Source organism: Mastacembelus armatus, chromosome 16 (assembly GCF_900324485.2).
Source record: "Mastacembelus armatus chromosome 16, fMasArm1.2, whole genome shotgun sequence".
In the NCBI taxonomy this organism is placed as follows: domain Eukaryota; kingdom Metazoa; phylum Chordata; class Actinopteri; order Synbranchiformes; family Mastacembelidae; genus Mastacembelus; species Mastacembelus armatus.
Window position 1 is genome coordinate 13,468,855 of NC_046648.1, and position 24,652 is coordinate 13,493,506.

Genomic DNA, 24,652 nt, shown 5'->3' on the forward strand with positions numbered 1-24,652 from the left:
CTGCACATATGGGAATAGAGGGGAATGAAAAGGCAGATCACATAGCGAAAATGGCACTTAAACTAGCAAATAAAGTATCATTTGGAAGAGGGGAAGCTAAAGCCTTAATCACAGCAGCGGTGAAAGGGTCATGGCAAAGCATGTGAATGCAGACAACAGAGGGAGACACTTACAATATACAGCAGTCGCTCAGTATGATGGCATTTCAAGGGAGGTGTAGGAGAGAGCAGGTGGCGTATTCACAGCTTAGGCTGGGGTACATGGGCTTGAGGAAAACACTTTATTTAAAGAGACAACAGACAAATGTGAGGTGTGTGGTATTACAGAGAATGTATAGCACATTTTAATAGAATGCAGGCAATATGCACTGCAGAGAAATGTGCTAAAGGATAAAATATGCAAGTTAGGAAGAGGTTGGAATCTACAAGAAATACTAGGAAAGGGTGACAACACCAAAGAGTGTAGCCAGGCCATTATGGGGTACCTCAATGAAGAGGAAGTAGTAGAAGAAGTACTTTATTATGGATAGGGGAAATTGAATACACAAGACACAGGGGTAATACATAGAGTGTAGTATGGTTTTGTTTTTTTTCTTTCTCACTCTCTCTCTTCTCCCATAGTACTGCATTATCATCCATCAATTTTTTATACCCGCTTATTCCTTAACCCTTAACCAGGGTCACAGTGATCTACTGGAGCCTATATTATCATACATATAGTACATATACATAGACTGTAAGCTGAAGTACTCACCCTAAAGGATACACACTCCGGTACAGTAGGTGGCGGTATGCACCTCTAAAAGCCGGTTGCGACCCGCCAATGAAAAAAGAAGAAAGAGAAGAACAAGAAGAACAAGAACAACAACAACAACAACGAGGAGGCTATCATCAAGTCAGTAATGTTGACTAACCTATGCCTTTAGCTCGTTCAGTAGTTAGGTTATAATTCTTTACTGTTAAAACAGTTGTTTCGGTAGCTAACCAGGTTAATTAGCATTAGTATGCGATTTCTGTAGCGATTAGCTGATTGGCGCTAGTCTTGTTGCTAATGTAGTTAGCTCTAACGCTAGTTAGATGAAGGTACGTGTAATAACTGACATCATGATCAGCATATTTTGATCATACAAATAATGATTTCAAAACCGTATGATTCACAGTGCTTTTGGAATCCCAACGTTAACGTTAGTGCCCAGTTCATTGTTGTTGCTGATGCTTTTACGTCCAAATCGTGTGTTCATGCTAAGTGAAAATAAGCTATTTTTCTCGGGTGTCTAGCTAGCTTATTTAGCTAGTTCTTGTATTGTTAAATTATTTGGCTGACATTAAAATGAGATAGTTTTGTTGGTGTTTGATAAGTGCTTTTGTCTTATAGCATGGCGATCAAGTCAGGAGAAGAGCGTCTGAAAGAGATGGAGGCTGAGATGGCTCTGTGAGTACATCTATTTTAAATGTTTGTTCACCAACACAAACGATCTAATGTTTCCGTCTTCTTCCAAGTGGTATCTCGCAACAGTAATATTAGTGTCACCAAAAATCATGTTGCAGGCGGCCTCAGGTCTCCAAGAACTAGAAAATAAAATAAAAGAACAGTGTCTATAAAGATATGGACTGATACGAAAACATCACATGCTAAATCGCTTGTGGTTATTTCAGCTACCTTATGTACTAACTACAATGACCAGATACAGACACATACACCTGCTGTGAAAAAGTATTCACCTCCTTCCTGATTTTTTTTTATTTATTTATTTTTTGCATATTTGTCACACTTTAATGATTCAGACCATCAAACAAATTTTAATATGCCTAAAGAGTAAATACAAAATGCCATTTCTAAATGGTGATTTCATTCTGTGTGTAACTGAGCTGCTGTGACGAAGGAATTTCCCTTGTGGATCGACAATGTTTATCTAATCTAATTATTAACGGAAAAAGTTGTCCAAACCTGCTTGGCCGTATGTAAAAAAAAAAATCAATTTCAATCAATACCCCCCACCCCCTTTTACTAAATCATGAATGAACTGAGATTAACCAGATTTTTGAAAATTTCACTTGCTAGACCCAGGCCTGACTACTGCCAGATCTGTTGAATCAAGAAATCGCTTACATAGAACCATTCTGACAAAGTGAAGCTCACTAAAACATTTCAAAAAGCAACACATCATGCTATAATCTACAGAAATTCAAGAACAGATGAGAAAAAGTAATTTAAATGTATCAGGCTACAAAGCTTTTTTTAAGGCTTTGGGACTCCAGCGAACCACGGTGAGAGCCATTATCCACAAATGGAGAAAACAGTGGTGAACTTTCACAGGAGTGGCTGGGCTACCAAAATTACAACGATGACTCATCCAGGATCTCATAAGAGAACCAAGAACAACATCGGAACAACAGAAAACTGCAGGTGTCACTTTCCTCAGTTAAGGTCAGTGTTAATGATTCAACAATTAAATTCAATTCAATTCAGTTTTATTTGTATAGCACCAAATCACAATATAAAGCAAAGCACTTTATAAAAAAACAAAGAAAACCCAACAAATCCCTTATGATCAAGCACTTGGCGACAGTGGAGAGGAAAAACTCCCTTTAACGGAAGAAAAAACCTCCAGCAGAACCAGGCTCAGTTTGGGCAGCCATCTGCCTCGACCGGTTGGGGTGAGTGGATAGAGGAGAGAGAAAACAACAGCAACAATAAACAACAAATATACACAATGCATAGACACTGCAGGTTGGTGGGGCCAGTAACTGCACATCAGCAATATACAGGTATGAAGGTAGCGGGAGAGAGGACAAACCGATGGTCCTCGGGCAGTTTAGGCCTATAGCAGTATAACTAAGGGATGGTTCAGGGTTACCTGAAGCCAGCCCTAACTATACGCTTTGTCAAAAAGGAAGGTTTTAAGTTTAGCCTTAAAAGTACAGCGAGTGTCTGCCTCCTGAACTCAGACTAGGAGCTGGTTCCACAGGAGAAGAGCTTAATAGTTAAAGGCTCTGCCTCCCATTCTGCTTTTGGAAACTCTGGGAACCACAAGTACACCTGCACTCGAAGAGCGAAGTGCACTATTGGGATAATATGGTACTATGAGGTCTTTAAGGTATGAAGGAGCTTGATCATGAAGAGATTTGTATGTGAGAAGAAGGATTTTAAATTCTATTCTGTATTTTACAGGGAACCAATGAAGAGAAGCTAATATAGGAGAAATATTATCTCTCTTGCTAGTTCCTGTCAGGACTCTGGCTGCAGCATTCTGGATTAACTGGAGGCTTTTTATGGAGTTACTGGGACATCCAGATAGTAATGAGTTACAGTAATCTAGCCTTGAGGTAACAAATGCATGGAATAGTTTTTCTGCGTCATTTTGAGACAGAATTTTGGCATCTAATTTTGGCAATGTTGCGCAAGTGAAAGAAGGCATTTCTAGAGATTTGTTTTGTGTAAGTTAAAGGACATGTCCTGGTCAAAAATAACTCCAAGGTTTTTCACAGTAGTGCTGGAGGCTATGGTTAAGCCATCTAAAATAGCTATAATTTTAGAAAAGTTATTTCTGAGGTTTTTAGGCCCAAATACAATAACTTCTGTTTTCTCTGAACTTAAAAGTAGAAAGTTACTGGTCATCCAGGCCTTGATGTCAGTTAGACACGCTTGAAGTCTGGTTAGCTGGTTTGTGTTAACAGGTTTCAGGTTAACTTGTGGTCTGAGCTGGGGACCTCAAAGCGAGCATAAAACACATTCAGTTTATCTGGCAGCGTGGTTTGGTTGGTTATAGCTCCCCTGCTCCTTTGCTAGTAATCAGTGATGTGCTGTAGACCCTGCTACAGGTGCCTGGGATCTGAGCTGTCATAAAATTCCCACAGTTTCTGCCATCTGCATAGCAGTGGTAATTAATAGAGTGCTTCCTAATAACATTGCCTAAAGGAAGCATGTACATGGTGAACAGAATTGGTCCTAGCACAGAACCTTGTGGAACTCCATAACTAACTTTTGTGCATGTGGAAGGTTCATCATGGACATCAACAAACTGGAATCTTAAATTGGAACCATTTTAATGCTGTTCCTCTGATACCAGTCACATGCTCCAGTCTCTGTTATAAGATAAAATAGACTGTTTTTCCAGGCTAGATAAAATTCCTCTAAATTTGTGGAGTACGAGTACGAATATGTAAACTGTACCATGGAGCTAATCTCCTTTGATTCACTAACTTCTTTTTCAGAGGGGCCACAGTATCAAGCGTTTCACGCAGTGAAGCTACAGCACTGTCAACAATATGATCAATTTGGTAGGGAGTAGGATTGAGGCAGCTGCCCTCCACTGTGTTGGCACATGGCATAGATGTAAATAAAGATGGAACCATTTTCTTAAATTTATTAACAGTGTTGTCAGATAAACATTTGCTGTAGTGGCATTTTCTTACAAATGCTGCATGATCCATTATCTTAAATTCAAAAGTTATTAAAGAATGATCTGACAAAATAGGATTTTGGGGAAAAACTATGAAATGTTCAATTTCGATGCCATAGGTCAAAACAAGATCAAGGGTGTGATTGAAACAGTGGGTGGGTTTATTAACATTTTGAGTGAAACCAATTTAATCTAAAATTGAATTAAATGCAGTGCTGAGACTGTTATTTTCAACATCTACATGAATGTTAAAATCTCCCACTATAATGACTTTATCTGAACTAAGCAATAAATCAGACAGGAAGTCTGGAAATTCAGTTAAAAACTCTGAGTAAAGGACAGGTGGATGGTACACAATGACAAGTAGAACTGTTTTTTTGTGTTTTCCAGTTTGATGTTTGGATGTGAAAGGCTAATAATAAGAAATTGTTAGAGATTGGGCAAAAATAGCATCCATGGGAGAGTTCCACGGCGATAGCCACTAGTGACTAAAAAGAACACAAAGGCTCATCTCACATTTGCCAAAAAACATCTTGATTATCCCCTTTTGGCTAATTACTCAGTGGACTGATGAGACAAACGTTTAACTTTTTGGAAGGTGTGAGTCTAGCTACATTTGGCATAAAACTATCATACCATTTCATAAAAAGAAGATCATACCAACAGTGAAACATGGTGGTGGTAGTGTGATGGTCTGGGGCTACTTTGCAGTTTCAGTATCTGGTTGACTTGACAAAATTGATAGAACCATGAATTCTGCCCTCTACCAGAAAATCTTGAAGAATACCTAACCATGAGTTTGTGACCTCAAGCTTAAGTGCAGTTGGGTTATGCAGCAAGACAATGTTCCAAAACATACCAGGAAGTCCACCTCTGACTAGCTCAAAAAAAGAAGAAGAAAAAAAAATCTAAAGTAAGGTTCTGCAGTGGCCTAGTCAAAGTCCAGACTTAAATCTGTTTGATATGGTGTGGCATGACCTTAAACAAGTTGTTCATGCTTACAAACAATTCTGCAAAAAAGATTGGGCCAAAATTCCTTCACATTGGTGCCAGTGCTTGATGGCAGTTTTTGCTGCCAACCGAGGGCACAATCAATTATTAGGTTAAGGGGAATTATTTTTTCACATAGGGCCAGGTAAGGTAATGCGGTCCCGCCTTGTACACTGTCCACTGTTCACATGTAAATAATCTCAGGTGAACCAGGTAAATATGTGCACACCCCCGAGAAATGACATAAAACGTCAAACTTCATCATAGAATTTACTCACTTTTTCGGTGCGTTTGGATGATGGCGCGTCACGGACGTGAAGAAGCGCTTCTTGTATTCCACACAGACAAATAGTTTAGCTTGTCCTCAGAGTAAAAACACTGATTTTAACTCAAATGAGGATCGTTTGGCTCCTCATTGTGTTGTATTGTGCTGCACCAATCCGTCCCATCTACATTGACTGAAAGGCTCATTATGCGCGTCTTTGTCTGGTCGTTCAGTGCGTCTTTTGTGTTCTCAGGTAAATCACATGACTATTCATCCTCAGACATACCCTCTTGTATATGGCCTTTCGGGACAAAAAGTGTCTTAGAAAATTTAAATCAGTGTATTGTTTACTGTGAATGTGTGAACAAGATGACATTCACAGCACTCTGAAGTAAACACTTTAGCCTACAACATGCAGGTCTCCAAAGTCTTGTGAACCAATGTTCTGTTTATGTTTTATGGTCTTATTTCAGTGAGTAAAAAATTGTAGTTTTTCACTAACCATGCATAAACACTTTTTTCTCAAAAACACAATCATGTATAAACTTGCTGCTCACATATTATTGTAGCCAATTTTGTGCTGATTACAGTGTTATCAGACTTTAGACATTAATATGTTTAAAAGACACTGAAAAAAGCACAAATGTCAGGACATGTCAAAATTTGTCCAGGCCCCCAAAACCCCCTCAGACCCCAGAGGGTTAACATTTGTTTGATCTGAACCATTTAACTGTGACAAATAAGCAAAATAAATCAGGAAGGGGGCAAATCTTTTTTCACAGCACTGTAATTATTTTTTATTTTTGGTAATATAATCCAAGAAACCATTGTACTTATTGACTGGTATTTTGTCATTCAGGTTTGTTTTTGTCCCACTCAGGCCCAACTGTGGCTCTACATTAGGTCTGCACAATTCTGGGGTTAAATTTGAATCATGAATCATCAATCTGAAATATTTTTTTTCCCCAACTGACATAATCATTTTCTCTCATAGGTGTTAGAGTAATATATTTTAAAACGTTTGGAATTTCACATTGTTTTTTATAAAGATAGAACAAATAATATGATCATTATGCGGAAGCTATACTTAAAATTACATTATAACATCTTCAGTCAAAGCTATTTCTCCACATATAGGGGGCAGACATTTTAAAAATTAATAAATACATCCCATTTTGGGTCTTTCAACATGGATAGCAGTTGCTGCTGAGTTTTTCAGTTGTTGAAATTTAGTGGCCTGAATGTATACTCATGTCTGTTGACACTACACGACTGATGCATTAAGGTAATAACAGAAAATGCAATTTCTGATGAAATCACATTGGGATTGCTGACTGCAGAAAAAAACTTGGAAATCTGAACAGTCGGTTCATTAATTGGCAAAAAATGTTGAATATTTTAGAAAGTAGGAAAGATGAATGAAAAAAGTAGAAGCAATAATGTCCTAAATGTTTGAATCATTTTTCTATTTTGAGATATGTAGACGGAGATATATATAATTGTTTTTTATCTCTTACTGTAGTTTTGAGCAGGAGGTTCTTGGTGGACCAGTACCCATATCAGCAAGCCCACCTCTCTTGGAGGCAGTACCTGTAGCTCTGGCTGTTCCAGCAGTTCCAGTAGTGCGACCCATTATAGGCACCAACACCTACAGACAGGTTTGTACTATTCTAGTAGAATCTGAATACAATTATAATTAGGGATGGGATAATTAGCGATCTGCTTGTGCTGTAGCTGCACAAGTAAAAACAAAACACCAGTTCTTCCTTTTTAAAATATTGGATAGTAGAAATTTGTCACTTGTCATTCCTTTTTTGTGAGTGCATTTCTGTAAGCGTTACATTTACTACTACATGGTACATGTATTGTACTAATATACTCCTGCCTGTGTATATGGGAGTGCAGCAGTAGGGTGGCACTTGTCACTCTGCAGCTCACTGCACATCTGTGAATCTGTTTGCTTGCATTGTTCTACTGTCAGCAAAGCAAATATTAATTTCAGTTGAGTTATTTCTACATAGGCCATATTATAGAATGGCACCTGTTAGGTGGCAGCCAGTTACAGCAGCTCCTCTGTTTGTTTTTTGCAAGTTTTTTTACTAAATTATCCTCTGTTAATCCAAATCAAGTCAAGATCTATGCTTTCTCTCTGATAACGGATGAAAGTGGATGAGTTGGGATCTTCTAATTCCTGTGGAGAGATATATGGATATTATGGAAACTGCATCAGAAAATATACGTTTCTGTGGCAACGGCATCTATTCAACAGAGCAACTGTTAGCTCTCAAGGGAACAAGTCTGCTTCTTGGTATAAAACCTGAAATCCCCCAAGACCTGAGGAGGCTGAAGAGCAGGAGTGAAGCATTGAGAAAAACGTAGGAGATTTAAACCATTTCTCCCAAAAATTATTATGGGAAATGTGAGATCACTCTGCAACAAAGTGGATGAACTTACAGCTTTAGCTAGCAGCCAGCGAGAGTACAGAGAGTGTAGCTTGCTTTGCCTCACCGAGACCTGGCTGAATAAAATATACCGGACAGCTCACTTGAACTGCCTGCTCACTAGTGTGAGCGGACAGAGGCAAACAGAGTGGCAAGAAAAGAGGAGGTGGTCTTGCTGTTTTTGTTAACTCCAAATGGTGCAACTCTGGACATGTAACAGTGAAAGACTGTATCTGTACTCCAGACATTGAGCTGTTGGTGGTTGGACTGAGGCCATACTACCTGCCCCGTGAGTTTTCACACACCATTGTTGTGACTGTTTACATTCCTCCATCAGCTGCAGCACAGAGTGCATGTGACATCATCCACACAGTTGTCGCTGGTCTCCAGACAAAACACCCCAGTGCCCTTATTCTAATTAATGGGGATTTTAACCATGTCAGTATTTCGGGAACTCTGACCAACTTCAAACAGTATGTAGACTGTGCAACATGAGAAAATAAGACTCTTGATCTTCTTTATGCCAATGTGATGGAGGCATACAGCTCTTCCTCGCCCCCCCCCCACTTGGTGGATCAGACCACAACTTAATATATTTAGTACCACCATACAATCCCATAGTAAGACAACAGTCTGCTACCAAGAGGTATGTGAAAGTTTGGTCGAAGGATGCTGAGGAGACCCTGCAGGAGTGCTTCAGGGTTACAAACTGGGACCCTTTCATGGACGCTCATGGTGATGACATCAAAGGCATCTCTCACTGCATCACAGATTACATCCACTTCTGTGAGGACAATGTTGTTCCATCCAAAAAAGTTCGTTGTTTCCCCAATAATAAGCCATGGATGGATGGCTTTCATGTGTCTTGCACTGAGGAGAGGCTTCCGTCAGGCCACTCTGCCATAAAGCCCCGACTTGTGGAGGTCTGCAGTGATAGTTGACTTTGTGGAACTTTCTCCCATCTCCCTACTGCATCTCTGGAGCTCAGCCACAGTGATCTTTGGGTTCTTCTTTACCTCTCTCACCAAGGCTCTTCTCCCACGATTGCTCAGTTTGGCTGGACGGCCAGGTCTAGGAAGAGTTCTGGTCGTCCCAAACCTTTTCCATTTGAGGATTATGGAGGCCACTGTGCTCTTAGGAACCTTGAGTGCTGCAGAAATTCTTTTGTAACCTTGGCCCGATCTGAGCCTTACCACAATACTGTCTCTGAGCTCCTTGGGCAGTTCCTTCGACCTCATGATTCTCATTTGCTCTGACATGCACTGTGAGATGTATGGTCTTATATAGACAGGTGTGTGCCTTTCCTAATCAAGTCCAATCAGTTTAATTAAACACAGCTGGACTCCAATGAAGGAGCAGAACCATCTCAAGGAGGATCAGAAGAAATGGACAGCATGTGAGTTAAATATTTGCAAAAATTTCTACATTTCTGTTTTTTTCTGTCAAGATGGGGTGCTGAGTGTACATTAATGGCTGCAATGGCACAAAGAGTGAAAAATTTAAAGGGGTCTGAATACTTTCCGTACCCACTGTATGTGAAAGTTTGGTCAAAGGATGCTGAGGAGGCCCTGCAGGAGTGCTTCAGGGTTACAAACTGGGACCTTTTCATGGGCGCTAATGGTGAGGACATCAAAGACATCTCTCACTGTATCACAGATTACATCCACTTCTGTGAGGACAATGTTGTTCCATCCAAAAAAAATCATTGTTTCCCCAATAATAAGCCATGGATAAATAAGGACATTAAAGGTCTCCTCAACAAGAAAAAGAGGGAATTCATGGCAAGAGACAAGGAGGAACTCAGAGCAGTGCAGAAGGAACTCAAGAGGAAGCTGAGGGAGGCAAAGCAGCTCTATAGAGACAGAGTAGAGCACAAGTTGAGACAGAATAATATCAAAGAGGTGTGGAATGGGATGAAAATAATGACTGGCTATAAGAAGTCGCACACTGCTGTGGAAGGAGACTCAAAGTTTGCTAATGAACTTAACCTGTTCTTTAACTGATTTGACACCACCTCTGCTTCTTACTCTGATCCATTGTCCTCACACACCATCCCTCCTCCCTACACCACCTTAGCTGATGCCTTGGGTTCTCTTCACATTCCCCCACCCAACATCTCTGCCAGTGCTGCCTCCCCATTGCCCACTGATACCATCTCCTCTATCAGCAACCATACAACATTGAAGTATACCTCACCTCCAATAACTCCTCCCCTGCCCTCATCATCTGACTCCTCATCAACACAATACACAGACCCAGCCTTTGCCACAGAACAGGTGAGGAAGGAACTAGCTAAAGGCCAACAGAGCAAAGGGACCAGATGAGATCAGTTCCAGAGTACTTAAGGTGTGTGCTGGACAGCTTGCAGAGGTTTTTCAGAAACTCTTCAACCTCTCTCTGAGGCTCAAAAAGGTGCCTAAGTTATGGAAAACTTCCTGTATTGTCCCATTACCAAAAAGAACCCGTCCCAGTACCCTTAGTGACTTCAGACCAGTAGCGCTAACATCACATGTCATGAAAGTGTTTGAGAGACTGGTCCTACAACACCTGAGGTCTCAAGTGTCTGAATTTCTGGACCCCCCGGAGTTTGCATATCAAGAACACATCGGAGTGGAAGATGCCATCATCTTCGTAATGCACAGAGCATACTCCCATCTGGAGTGGCAGGACAACACTGTGAGAGTCATGTTTTTTGACTTTTCAAGTGCTTTCAGCCTCACCTGCTAAGTGCAAAGATGCAGGATATGGAAGTTCCTTCAGACATGGTGGAGTGGATCAAAGACTACCTCACTGGGCGGCCACAGTTTGTTCGCTTAGATGGCTGCATATCTGATGTGGTGATGAGCAGCACCGGTGCACCTCAAGGAACTGTATTGGCACCATTCCTGTTTACAGTCTACACCTCAGACTTCTGCTACAACTCTGACAAACTGTCACCTCCAAAAGTTCTCTGATGACTCTTCAATCATCATCAATAATAATAACGAGGAGGAATACAGACACTTGATAAAAAGCTTTGTTGATTAGTGTAACAACAACTGTCTAAAGCTCAATATCAAGAAAACCAGAGAACTGGTGGTGGACTTTAGGAGGAGCAGGAAGACCCCAGTCCCTGTCTCCATCATTGGAGACGAAGTAGAGATTGTGGACTCCTACAGATACCTTGGAGTCCACATTAACAATAAATTGGACTAGTCAAACAATACAGATGCCCTCTTCAAGAAAGGACAGAGAAGACTGTTCTTCCTCAGGAGACTCTGTTCCTTTGATGTGTGAAACAAGCTACTGAAGATGTTCTATCATTCTGTAGTAGCGAGTGCACTGTTCTTGGCAGTTGTGTGCTGGGGTGGTGGCATCAAGGCTGGCCAACAGACTAAACAAGTTGATCAGGAAGGCAAAATCTGTTGTTAGACTGGAACTGGACAGTTTGGAGGCTGTGGCAGAGAGGAGGATGGTGGACAAAATCAACCCCATATTGGACAATTCTGCCCACCCACTTCATGAGGAACTGTGGTGAATGGGAAGTTCATTCAGCCACAGACTAATTCCCCCTAAAGCCAAGACTGAGAGATTCAGGAAGTCTTTTGTGTCCACGGCCATAAGACTCTATAATTCCACAATATAAACAATAACGCGCGCAAATACACACATGCATGTACGCACACACAACCCCCCCCCCAAATAAATTATTAGTTAATGACTTTATTAACTTTACTTTATGAATTACTATTAATACTATTAATATAATTTAAATAATTCCAAATTTAATAACTGCTGTAAGAATTGAATTTCCCCTTGGGGATTAATATACTACTACTACTACTACTACTACAACTACTGCTACTACTGCTGCTACTGCTGCTACTACTACTACTACTACGTCTTCTTCTTCTTCTTCTTCTTCCTCTTCCTCTTCCTGAACTGTGCTCAGTTTGGGTGGTAAGGGTAGGGTTGGGGAGCAGAGACCGATGGAGTCCTCAGGCACTCTAGGCCTATAGCAGCATAACTAAGCATAAGCCTGAACCAACCCGAACTATAAGCTTTGTCAGGAAGGAAGATTTTAAGTCTAGTCTTAAAAGTATAGAGGGTGTCTGAACCCAGACTGGGAGCTGGTTCCACAGGAGAGGAGCTTGATCATTGAAGGCTCTGCTTCCCATTCTACTTTCGGAAAGTCTGGAAACCACAAGTTCTAGAGACTTGTTTTATGTGTGATTTCTCTTGGTCATAAATAGCTCCATGTTTTTTTTACCGTAGTGCTGGAAGCCAGAACTATGCCATCTAAAGTAGTTATATTGTTAGTAAAGCTGTTTCTGAGGTTTTTAGGCCCAAATACAATAACTTATGTTTTCTCTGAGTTTAAAAGTAGAAAGTTACTGGTCATCCAGGACTTTATGTCCTTTAGACACGCCTGAAGTCTGGCTAACTGTTTGTGTCATCAGGTTTTATAGATAGATACAGCTTCCTAATAACATTGCCTAAGGGAAGCATGTATTGGGTGAAGAGAATCAGTCCTAGCACAGAACCTTGTGGAACTCCATAGGATACAGAGATAAATATTAAAATTAATCAATGTCAACCATGTGAAACAAATAGAGCTGAATAAAGTTTAATAAAATTGGATGATATACCTGAAATATAGTAAATTAGGGTGTCTGTGTCTGCAATAAAGTTTTGGGATGATAAGCATGTCAATGATGTTCCATCCCTCAAGCAAAGTTCCAGAGACTAGTAGGATGTTCCAAAGTGCATTGAAGCAGTGGTCTTGGCATAATGCTTAACTTGGAAAAGCATCCAGATGAACCTCATAGAATGTGCGTGATAAGGTTGTATTTGGTAATAATATGACCTAAACAAAGCATATAATTAAAAAATGCCACAGATGAAGCGACATCACCAGCAACCAGAAAAAAAACGTTTGACAAGCATGAGCTAATCTTGTCTAAGGATCTATTCACCCCAGCCCTGTTTGGTCCGTTTTAATCAAACTCTAGTTCGTTTTCTTGGAAAGTCTGGTTCTTTTAGGGAGGTGTGGTGTGGATCAAAGAAGCAAAGGCTGGTCTGCCTAAAAACATAGGTCTTGGCTCAATTCAAGTGGACCAGAAACAGGAAGCGAACTACAACGCAGGGCATTGTGAATGAACAAAATAGAAGTTGCCCTGCATTCACCAATAGATGAGCAAGGTTCCTTGTTCAATGTTTGAATCATCTTCTCCTTCAGTGCTACCACAGGTGAGGGGCAGCATACTTATTCAAAATGTCTGGTTCGTTTAGCAAAGTGCAGTGTAAAAGCGAAGTCAGGCCAGCTGAAAATGTAACAAATGTTGCAGCTTGGTCCCCAATCAAACCGAGTCTACTGGACTATTAGGTGTGAAAACAACTTAAGACAGTATCCCTATGATGAGCACATTTTTCAAGATGGCCTAATAGAATGTCCAAAGCTGAGCTAAGGTCAAGGAAATGTAAGTAAAATAGTACAGAAGAGCATCATTTGTTAATAGGAGACGGTTGGTTACTTTGATGAGGACAGTTTCTGTGCTGCTTGAAATACAGTGAATAAAATAAAGGTTTGTTAAAAAATTATTAGGTAAAATATCTGAATGACTTGAAGATTTAATATTTTCCGTCACTTTTTTTTTTACTCCACTGGCTTGTCCAGCAACCTATACAGCAAAGAGACTTATATGTGTATATTTACAGTCATTTTGTTGAGTAGTCACTAGCGTTAGATGGACTCAATTGAAGATCATATTGAAACCGCTGAAAAAGTAAAAAGGTTTATGTTCACCCTAAACTACAACTAGTGTAATGCAAATGAGAATTATGCCCAAAAGAAAGACTTGAAAGTGCAGCTAATAAAGTATGCAGTGGAAACAGTTTGGAATGAGTGTTGACATTCAGACAACCTGAGAGATGAGATTGAGATGCTGTTTCATCTCCTCCCATCCCAATGTTGTCGCAATTGTTTAACACTGCTGGACATGGATGAATGAATTTCATAATGCACTTCTGCTTGTTGTTATGCCTAGCCTAGCTCTTCATAGGGTAATTTAGACTATATTTAATATAATTACAAATGTGACTTATATATGCTTTTTCTGTTCAACAGGGCTGTTTTTGCTAAAAGCGACTTATACACCAGTGCAACCTATAGCCTGGAAAATACGGTAGTTGTGTTCTTGAATGTTCACAGTGTAACAGCCTCAAATCAATTGAAGAGTGCTAGGTTGACATGTACAAAGACAGATCTGGAGTTAACTCAAAACTGATTACAATTTGCTACATAGGTGGCTGGTTCATCGCTGAATTGATATTAAAAAGATATCTGCAGTTATGAAAGTGTCAGGGAAATTATACTGGAGATACATAGAAATGTACAGTACAGAAACAAACGCATAACAAATCTCTTATCAGCTGAGATATAGTAATTAAAATTTTTCATTTTAGCTCAAATTAAAAAAAAAAAAAAAACAGAGCTGAAAGAGTAAGTGTCTTGAAGTTTCTGTGTATAGCATTTAGAGTATCTTATTTTCTTCTAGGTCCAGCAGACATTAGAAGCAAGAGCTGCTAGTTTTGTTGGGCCTCCACCACCACCCTTTGTGGGACCAGGTGAGCATACTCTTTCGCACACATACACTAATAGGCCACTGTAGGATCTTACCAAACCATAACAAAATTTATAGTGCTTGTGCAGGGTTCTTTGTTTCCAGTGCAAGTTCCAGAGGCTAAATTTCAACATCCCCCAGGGGGTAGTACTAAATCAATGCCTTTTATTGGTTTAATCAGATTCTACTAGAATCCCTGTTTTTTATGTAGGGTGTTTCAATGCCATTACTGTAAAGAAATTTTAGCTTATCCTCACAAATGATAATCGCTTTTTGGTATGCCAGGAAGAAGAGCATAAACTGAACAAATCCAAGTGTGCAAAGCTTGTACAGACTTACCCATGAACACCTGAAGCTGTAATTGTTACTAAAAGGACTTCTACACAGTACGTCAGATGTTTCATTCATACTCACTATGTAACTTATGTCTGTCTCAGTCCCTCCAGTACGTCCGCCCCCTCCTCCCATGATGAGACCAGCATTTGTCCCTCATATCCTGCAGAGACCTGGTAAGGTTACCTCTAGACTACTAGCTTTCTAGTTTGTTCAGCTAACAGCAGCATTCCTGCTTTAATACATTCAGCAGTAATGGTATGGTATTAAAATATTAACTTTTAATTAATACATTGACTAGCTTCTTTTAAGAGGGAACATTTAACACATATGTCACATGTACACTCGCATGTGAAAGTGACTTATATGGCCAAGTATGGTGACCCATACTCGGAATTTGTGCTCTGCATTTAACCCAATTCCAAAGTGCACACACACAGCAGTGAACACGCACACCGTCAACACACACCCAGAGCAGTGGGCAGCCAGCGCTGCGGTGCCCGGTATGACTATTGTAGATAAGGAGGTTGATATCTGTCAAATATTATAAAAAATCAATTTGATTTCAGCCCATATTTGGTTTACAAAAGCTGCCAATGTAACAAATAACATGTAGTATTTTTATTTTGTCAATAGAATCATTTAGAACATGCAATGTAACTTTATCTATCATCTACTGCGAGGGGCTTGGGTGGAATTGGGAGGAAGGGTACACCTTTGACAGATCAGCAGTTCATCACATGGCCAACATATAGAGAAAGGCAAACACTCACTCACATTCACACCTATGGACAATTTAGAGTCCCCAATTAACCTACCATAAACTGCATGTCTTTGCGTTGTGGGAAGAAGCTAGAGTACCCAGAGGGAATTCAATTCAATTCAGTTTTATGTGTATGGTGCCAAATCACAATAGAAATCATCTCAAAGCACTTTACAAAAACAAAAAACCCAACAAATCCCTTATGAGCAAGCACTTGGCGACAGTGGAGAGGAAAAACTCCCTTTAACGGAAGAAAAAACCTCCAGCTGAACCAGGCTCAGTTTGGGCAGCCATCTGCCTCGACCGGTTGGGGTGAGTGGATAGAGGAGAGAGAAAAGAACAGCTACAATACACAACAAATATACACAATGCATAGACACTGCAGGTTGGTGGGGCCAGTAACTGCACATCAGCAATATACAGCTCCAGGACCAGGGACACCTGCAGAAGGTACAGAGAGAGAACAGAGAAAGAGGGAGAGAGCAGAACTAAAGTGATCCCGCCTCGCACTGACCACACTTTTTCACATGGAAATTATCTAAGGTGAGTCAAGTAGTTCTGTGCATGCCTCTGAGAAATGGCATAAAACGTCAATCATTCATCATAGAATTTACTCACTTTTTCTGCGTGTTTGGATGATGGCACACTACATGAGTGAAGAAGCACTTTGTATGTTCCAGGCAGCGCTGAAGAGTTTGTCCTCAGAGGAAAAACATGACTCAGATGACGTTTGCATCTGCATTGTATTGCACTAATTCCCTCTCCACATTGAGAGTAGCTTAATAGCTAAAGGCTCTGCCTCCCATTCTAATTTTGGAAACTCTGGGAACCACAAGTAGACCTGCACTCTGAAAGCGAAGTGTTCTATTGGGATAATATGGTACTATGAGGTCTTTAAGGTATGAAGGAGCTTGATCATGAAGGGATTTGTATGTGAGAAGAAGGATTTTAAATTCTATTCTGGATTTTACAGGGAGCCAATGAAGAGAAGCTGTTATAGGAGAAATATGATCTCTCTTGCTAGTTCCTGTCAGGACTCCTGCTGCAGCATTCTGGAATCACTGGAGGCTTTTTATGGAGTTACATCCTCATAGTAATGAGCTGCAGTAATATAGCCTTGAGGTAGCAAATGCATGGACTAGTTTTTCTGCATCATTTTGAGACAGGATGCTCCTAATTTTTGCAATATTGTGAAAGTGAAAGAAGGCAGTTCTAGAAATGTTTTTGTATGAATAAAGGACATATATTCTGGTCAAAATTAACCCCAAGGCTTTTCACAGTTAGTGCTGGAGGCCAGTGCTGTGCCATATATTATATTGTTAGCTATATTGTTAGCTGTTTCTGGGGTTTTTAGGCCCAAATACAATAATTGCTGTTTTCTCTGAGTTTAAAAGTAGAACGTTACTGGTCATCCAGGCCTTTATGTCTTTTAGACATGCCTGAAATCTGGCTAACTGGTTGTGTCATCAGGTTTCATAGATAGATAAAGCAGAGTGTCATCTGCATAGCAGTGGTAATTAATAGAGTTCTTCCTAACAACATTGTCTAAAGGAAGCATGTATAAGGTGAACAGAACCTTGTGGAACTCCATAACTAACTTTTGCGTGTGTGGAAGGTTCATCATGAACATGAACAAATTGGAATCTGATAAATAAGATTGGAACCATTTTAACGCTGTTCCTTTGATTCCAATTACATGCTCTAGTCTGTAATACAGTGCTGTGGTAAAATCTCAAGATTAATGTTCTTGACGATAAATACATTTGTTTATTCATTGAAACTAGCCACTCACTTCTTGAGTATGTTATGAACTGAATTTAGAAAATTACATTTACTCTTATCTGACCCTCCTGCATGATCCTCTGCTGACATTCATAAAATGGAATTTATAAATTATGTATGTTAATATCTTAACACTGTATTGTTAGGTGGTCAGAGGCTGCAGATGATGCGCGGTCCACCAATAGCACCACCTCTGCCCCGCCCTCCTCCACCTCCTCCTATGATGCTCCCTCCTTCTCTGCAGAGCCAAACACCTCAGGGTGCTTCCCAGGCCATCCAGCACATGGCTGCTGTACCTCAGGTCAGAGCAAACAAGCAGTGTTGGTATGATATTCATCCACATTTGGTGAACCAATGTACCTGAAGATTGCTCACCACATCAGTTTGTGTACACATAATTGTCTTTTCTTACTATGATGTTGTCAGCAGTTGCTGTTACTATGAACAGAGCAAAAATACTGGACTAAACTTAATTTCTTTTTTGTATCAACATTACTAATTATTTCCCACATCAGTGGCGTACTATGTGCCTTAAGTTCTTGTCTGCTTTTGTCTCCCACTCAGGTTGGTGATATAGTCTCGATGGTGTCAGCCCCGACCCCTAGGGGAGCCCCACCTCCTGTCAAACTGACGCCATCAATTATCCAGGCAGCACCAACTGTTTATTCTGCTCCTCCTGCCACTGTTGGACATAAAAGAATTGATGTTAGAGCTCAGAGACAAGCTAGAATGGTATTTACGTTTTGTTTGATATCTTACTAAACAAAGTTCTGAGTGCTCTGCTCATGTGTGTTTGGGCAGTAGTGACAGCAACAATACCATACCTTACTTTTAATATAATGAACTGGTCAGCACTACTAATGTGTGAGCTGCTGGTATAGCATCAACCTCACTGGTAATGAATTTTTTTGGAGTGTGTTTGATGTGGCTCTTTCAGGAAGAACTGGCAGCACGAGTTGCAGAGCAGCAGGCAGCAGTAATGGCAGCAGGTCTACTAGAGAAAAAGGAGAGTGACGACAGCAGCACCATTATTGGACCCAGCATGCCTGAGCCTGAGCACCCCCTCACTGAGGTACTTTTAAAAGCTGCACTCTGTTTCCTACTGTTGCTGAAGATACTGTTGATTAAGAAAGAATTTAATAAAGATGCAGTCTACCAAATGGTCTAAAGCATGTAGTTTAATCTAGAAATAGCTAATTCAATTCAATTCAATTTTATTTGTATAGCGCCAAATCACAATACAAATCATCTCAAGGCACTTTACAAAAACTAAAACTAAAAACCCAACAATTCCCTTATGAGCAAGCACTTGGCGACAGTGGAGAGGAAAAAACTCCCTTTAACGGAAGAAAAAAACCTCCAGCAGAACCGGGCTCAGTTTGGGCGGCCATCTGCCTCGACCGGTTGGGGTGAGTGGATAGAGCAGAGAGAAAAGAACAGCAACAATAAACAACAAATAGACACTGCAAGTTGGTGGGGCCAGTAACTGCACATCAGCGATAAACAGCTCCAGGACCAGGGACACCTGCAGAAGGTACAGAGAGAGAGAGAGAAAGAGAGAGAGGGAGGGAGAGAGCACAAACTAGGGGAGAGAGAGCACAAGGTTAGTAACATTCAATGGTGGAATATACATGAGGTGGGAGAGAAAGGGGGGGGTTAGGGTAGGGGAGCTCAGTGCACCGATGGTCCTCGGGCAGTCTAGGCCTATAGCAATATAACTAACTAAGGGATGGTTCAGGGTTGCCTGAAGCCAGCCCTAACTATATGCTTTGTCAAAGAGGAAGGTTTTAAGTCTAGCCTTAAAAGTACAGAGAGTGTCTGCCTCCTGAACCCAGGCTGAGAGCTGGTTCCACAGGAGAGGAGCTTGATAGCTAAAGGCTCTGCCTCCCATTCTGCTTTTGAGAACTCTGGGAACCACAAGTAGGCCTGCACTCTGAGAGCGAAGTGGTCTATTGGGATAATATGGTACTATGAGGTCTTTAAGGTATGAAGGAGCTTGATTATGAAGGGATTTGTATGTGAGAAGAAGGATTTTAAATTCTATTCTATATTTTACAGGGAGCCAATGAAGAGAAGCCAATATAGGAGAAATATGATCTCTCTTGCTAGTTCCTGTCAGGACTCTGGCTGCGGCATTCTGGATTAATTGGAGGCTTTTTATTAAGATATTAGGACATCCAGATAGTAATGAGTTACAGTAATCTAGCCTTGAGGAAACAAATGCATGGACTAGTTTTTCTGGGGTTTTTTACAGTAGTGCTGGAGGCCAGGGCTATGCCATCTAGAGTAGCTATAATTTTAGAAAAGTTATTTCTGAGATTTTTAGGCCCAAATATAATGACTTCTGTTTTCTCCGAGTTTAAAAGTAAAAAGTTACTGGTCATCCAGGCCTTTATGTCAGTTAGACAGGCTTGAAGTCTGGTTAACTGGTTTGTGTTAACAGGTTTAATAGATAGATATAACTGAGTGTCATCCGCATAGCAGTGGTAATTAATAGAGTGCTTCCTAATGATATATCCTAAAGGAAGCATGTACAGGGTGAACAGAATCGGTCCTAGCACAGAACCTTGTGGAACTCCATAACTAACTTTTGTTCGTGTGGAAGGTTCATCATGGACATGAACAAACTGGAATCTGTCCGATAAATAGGATTGGAACCACTTTAACGCTGTTCCTCTGATACCAATCACATGCTCCAGTCTCTGTAATAAGATGTAATAAGATGTGATAAGCATCTCATTTGAAAAATAATCAGCTTTAATGTCTGTTGAGATTGTTCATCATCCAGGCCATGGTATATCCAAAAGTGCTATAGGTGACTACTGGACTTTGAAGTTCTTGCTTCTGTTTGGAGCAACATCCCTCATAATGGCCATATGGGCCAAGGACCCACATATGAACTCAATAGCTCACAGAGCAACTTGGAACTCCCCAGCAGTCAGTCAGGTCAAAAGCAGCATGTGCTGCTATACTTTTGGATAATGGCCATTAATTTGTTATAACAGCCGCCACTCCACCAGACTTTAAAAACTGGCTGCTGGATTTGCCACAAAAGTATAAGTGAACTTGGCCAATAAGACCCACATTCTTGAGTGGGACATTTTTTAAATGTATACACATTATTTTATATGGAATATTTTAGTTGCTGAGTAAACCATTTTAAACCATGGCATATTGTAAGTTAAAGTGACTTATGTGGCCAAGTATGGTGACCAATACTCAGAATTTAACCCATTCCAAAGTGCACACACACAGCAGTGAACATACACACCTGGAGCAGTTAGGGATCCGGTGCAGCGCCCGGGGAGCAGTTGGGGGTCCGGTGGGTCATTGAGAGTGGACAGGGTGCTGGCTATTCACGCCGTGCCACCAACAACCTGAAGAAAAGGGTAACCTGAGACTCAAACCTGCAATTTTGAGATTACAAGTCCGACTCCCTATCAGTTAGGCCACGACTGCTGTTTTACCGCACAGTGCACAGTTTACCTGATGCTTGAGCTGTATTAAAATATAGTGTTATGTAGTAGACTGCCGCTTGTTGTGACCACAGTGTAAGTTGGCATACCCTCAGCTATGTCCACTCGGGTACAAGTCTTCATTATTGCAGCTAGATTGATAACTAGTGTCCAGCTCCCCTGTTGTCAGGGTTGGCTAAGATCGACTGCAGTTATCACTATAGTCATGATTCTGACCATGACTGATGAATTTGAGCATTTGCCAAAGTAATCATTCTTGTTTCTGTTCCTTGTGACCATCACTTCTGTGATACCTTTCACTTCTAAAAATGTCTACCAAAGATGTACAGATAAAGAGATCATATGATGTGTGTATGTTCCTTCCAGACTGTGGAAAGTGCAACGGAGGACAAAAAGAAAGGGAAAGTGGAAAAGGTGAAGAAGTGCATCCGTACGGCAGCAGGGATTAGCTGGGAGGACCCCAGTCTATTGGAGTGGGATTCAGGTATAATGTGCCGCAGGGACTGGAGGACTGTAAAATACTTCAGGCATCTTTGGGCTCTTGAAAAAGGTCATTTAAAATAAACTGTAATATCATTCTTCACTAAAAAAGGTAACATTAAAACAGTGCTCATGTCATCCTGTCAAATGATATTCAAACCCAAAGGTATTGGTGGGGGTTTCCTATAGACTTGTATTTCTAGGTTACCACTGGACCTGATGTTGACCTCACAGTCCAAAAAGGCTAGCCTGTTTTCTTTGGTGCCCTCTCTGGGAAGCATCACATCCTGGTTCACTTCAGAACCAACAACACACTGAGACAGAGACTAGTTCACCCTAAAGACCGGACACCAAAACAAAAGATGAGCAGTGTAGCGTATGCTGTCCAGTGTAGGGTAGAATGCTCCATTTAAAGGACACAAGACACTCATTTGAACTCAGTGATGTACATATTTTGAAAAGAGAAAATAGATGGTTTGAGAAATAGAGGAGTCAGAGAAGCCATGCATGTTCAAGTGGAATAACCCTCCCTTAACAGGGGTGGGGGGCTCACACAAAGCTACTGCTTCATTGTTTCACTGTTTCCAAAGTTTTATTTTTGTTGGTTATGACTAATAACACACATATTGGGTATACCTTAGTTTAGCTGCTTCCTTCCGTGTCACTGTCAAGCATAGGCCTGTATTCTTTACAAAATCAAATATAAAATCACAACAAAAATATTTTAAAAATGGATATATTGGTTATATTAGGTATGTTTTATTAATTACAGAATGAAAATATCATCTGAATCTTGGAAAATTATGTTTTCTCTCCTGCAGATGATTTCCGTATTTTCTGCGGCGATCTTGGTAATGAGGTCAATGACGACATACTAGCCAGAGCTTTTAGCAGATACCCATCTTTCCTCAAAGCTAAGGTTAGGTTGCTTTTCTATATATCTTCTGTAATTACTTTGACACTAATGATTTAAAGAAAATTTTACAGTCTTTTCAGGTTTGTCAACATTCCTACAGGTCATAGATCATTCTACTCATGTCACATGAAGTTTGGTAAATACGTCATACTTTTGTTTTTTCAGATAGCCCATTAATGGCATCTGCTGTCATATTACCCAGGCTTATCTGAGACATTATGTATCTGATCATTTAAAACTTGAATGATAATCATTCAGGTAAATTCCAGTACAGTACATCAATAAAACATTTAGCAAAACAGAAGGTAGTAACTGAAAAACAGGATATATAATTAGCCCATATTCAAAATAAATTGTAAACTAATTACAATCATGTGACGTTGCACAACAGTACTTGAAAAAAATGCATACTGAAGAGTGGGTTATGTTCAGGTGATTGTCTCATCTCATTGGTTAAAATGTTTTGTATACATGTGTCGTTATAATATCAGGTGGTGAGAGACAAACGTACAGGAAAGACCAAAGGTTATGGCTTTGTCAGCTTCAAAGATCCAAATGACTATGTCAGAGCCATGAGAGAGATGAATGGTGAGTCTCTTTTTGCAGATGTGCTAAACTCAACTTGTGGATTTTGTTGATATAGAAATTAGGGCTAGAACAAATAAGTATTTTAATAAATCAAATAATTGTTCAGTTATGATTTAGATTTAAGTTCTTTCCAAATGAAATTAGAGAGGTCTGTTTTCAAAGTTACTGTCAAAATATGAACCCTAAACAAGGTTGTACAAATAAATGCAAATTATTTCTTATTTCTTATTATTAAGGGATCTTACATTTTGGCACTTCTTTACACTTCTGTGAGTTTTACACATAGCCAAAAACGAGCAGCACATTAACCATAATGAAGCGACATGCTTTTCAATTGTCAGATTGAATACGAACCAGTACTTTTTTTTTTTCAAGAGTTCCCTTGTATAACATCTGGGTAGTGTTGTGGTGTGAGCCTGTGGTGGGCCAGGACATTTCCTAGTGGCCCGTGGGTCGTTTCACCTGCTGTGGAAAGTCAACTTGACCAGTGATAACATAGCATCAGCATAAGATGATGGATATTAAGTGTGACTCTGTTTTTGTGTGGTGCTCTGCAACACCTGAATCAATATTTTCATTGCACATGTGAAAATGACTATCTCTGGATGAGATAGACATCTCATCACATTGTCTGGAGTTTAGATGTGAAAACAGAACGATTTAATCCATACAGACTCTGACCTGGGTTCAGTGGTGAGAACAGCAGTGTGTATGGAGTAACTTGAGAAGCACGAGTTACAGTTGTAATTGGCCTGAGAACCGTACACATTTTACTGGAATATTGATATTGAGACCACATAACAGAAAAATGAGAACAAAACGGTGCCATTGCTATCGACATAATTTAAAAATTAATAAATCACTCTGCTTCTGCCGTTTCTGTCTCCGCAACTGTTCACTGTATGCCGTCATAAACAGCTACATCACTAGTATTGATAAGATATTCGTTGCCAGCTGTTTTAATAGTTGATTTTTTTACCAATTTTTCAACTTTTTGTTGTAACCCTAATAGAAATTGACTTGGTGACTTTCAACTGTAACTGAATATTTCCATCCCTTGTCCTTGAGTTCTTTTGTGAGTTCATATGCTATAGTATTCTGTCTCTCTCTCTCTCTCTCTCTCTCTTTCGCTCTCTCTCTCTCCCCAGGAAAGTATGTTGGCAGTCGTCCCATCAAACTGAGGAAAAGTATGTGGAAGGACCGCAACATTGAAGTTGTTCGCAAGAAACAGAAGGAGAAGAAGAAACTGGGCCTGAGATAGTGTCTCTATAAGTTGGACTGTGTGTTGTTTCTCAGTGGACAGACACTTATTTTTATCTGTTCAGTGAGATGTACTGAGATTATATAGGTATTGTCTTCTTGCTTTTTCAAATAAAGCTGTCATTTCTAAGCTATGTTCAATTCAATTCAATTCTATTTATTTGTATAGCGCTAAATCACAATACAAATCATCTCAAGGCACTTTACAAAAACAAAAAACATTTGTTGGGTTTTTTGTTTTTGCTCCCTTGTGAGCAAGCACTTGGCGACAGTGGAGAGGAAAAACGCTTTAACGGAAGAAAAAACCTCCAACACAACCAGGCTCAGTTTGGGCGGCCATCTGCCTCGACCGGT

At 40.2% G+C, this 24,652-nt stretch overlaps 1 protein-coding gene across 3 annotated transcripts; it reads left to right on the forward strand.

Annotated features, from left to right (window-relative positions):
• Positions 1-816: 816 nt before the first annotated feature.
• rbm42 (RNA binding motif protein 42) lies at positions 817-24,441 on the forward strand. Of its 3 annotated transcripts, none has more exons than XM_026293975.1 (12): positions 817-894; positions 1,375-1,431; positions 7,180-7,315; positions 14,635-14,704; positions 15,138-15,209; positions 17,725-17,879; positions 18,143-18,310; positions 18,516-18,650; positions 21,421-21,538; positions 22,356-22,453; positions 22,942-23,038; positions 24,187-24,441. In XM_026293975.1, exons 2-12 carry the CDS (start codon positions 1,376-1,378, stop codon positions 24,297-24,299), a joined length of 1,218 nt encoding a protein of 405 aa, XP_026149760.1. In that variant the 5' UTR covers positions 817-894; position 1,375; the 3' UTR covers positions 24,300-24,441. The 3 variants fall into 3 exon arrangements, with proteins under 3 accessions (XP_026149760.1, XP_026149761.1, XP_026149762.1); XM_026293976.1 differs by lacking the exon at positions 24,187-24,441 and adding an exon at positions 23,414-24,109; XM_026293977.1 differs by lacking the exon at positions 24,187-24,441 and adding an exon at positions 22,531-22,586 and having other exon boundaries at positions 22,942-23,044.
• The last annotated feature ends 211 nt before the right edge of the window (positions 24,442-24,652 follow it).

Excerpts from the sequence above, each read along its gene's own strand:
- rbm42 (XM_026293975.1), top strand. The coding sequence starts at position 1,376 with ATGGCGATCAAGTCAGGAGAAGAGCGTCTGAAAGAGATGGAGGCTGAG. Across the intron at positions 21,539-22,355 it reads TCTATTGGAGTGGGATTCAG|ATGATTTCCGTATTTTCTGC; the intron begins GTATAATGTGCC and ends TCTCTCCTGCAG. Across the intron at positions 22,454-22,941 it reads CATCTTTCCTCAAAGCTAAG|GTGGTGAGAGACAAACGTAC; the intron begins GTTAGGTTGCTT and ends TTATAATATCAG.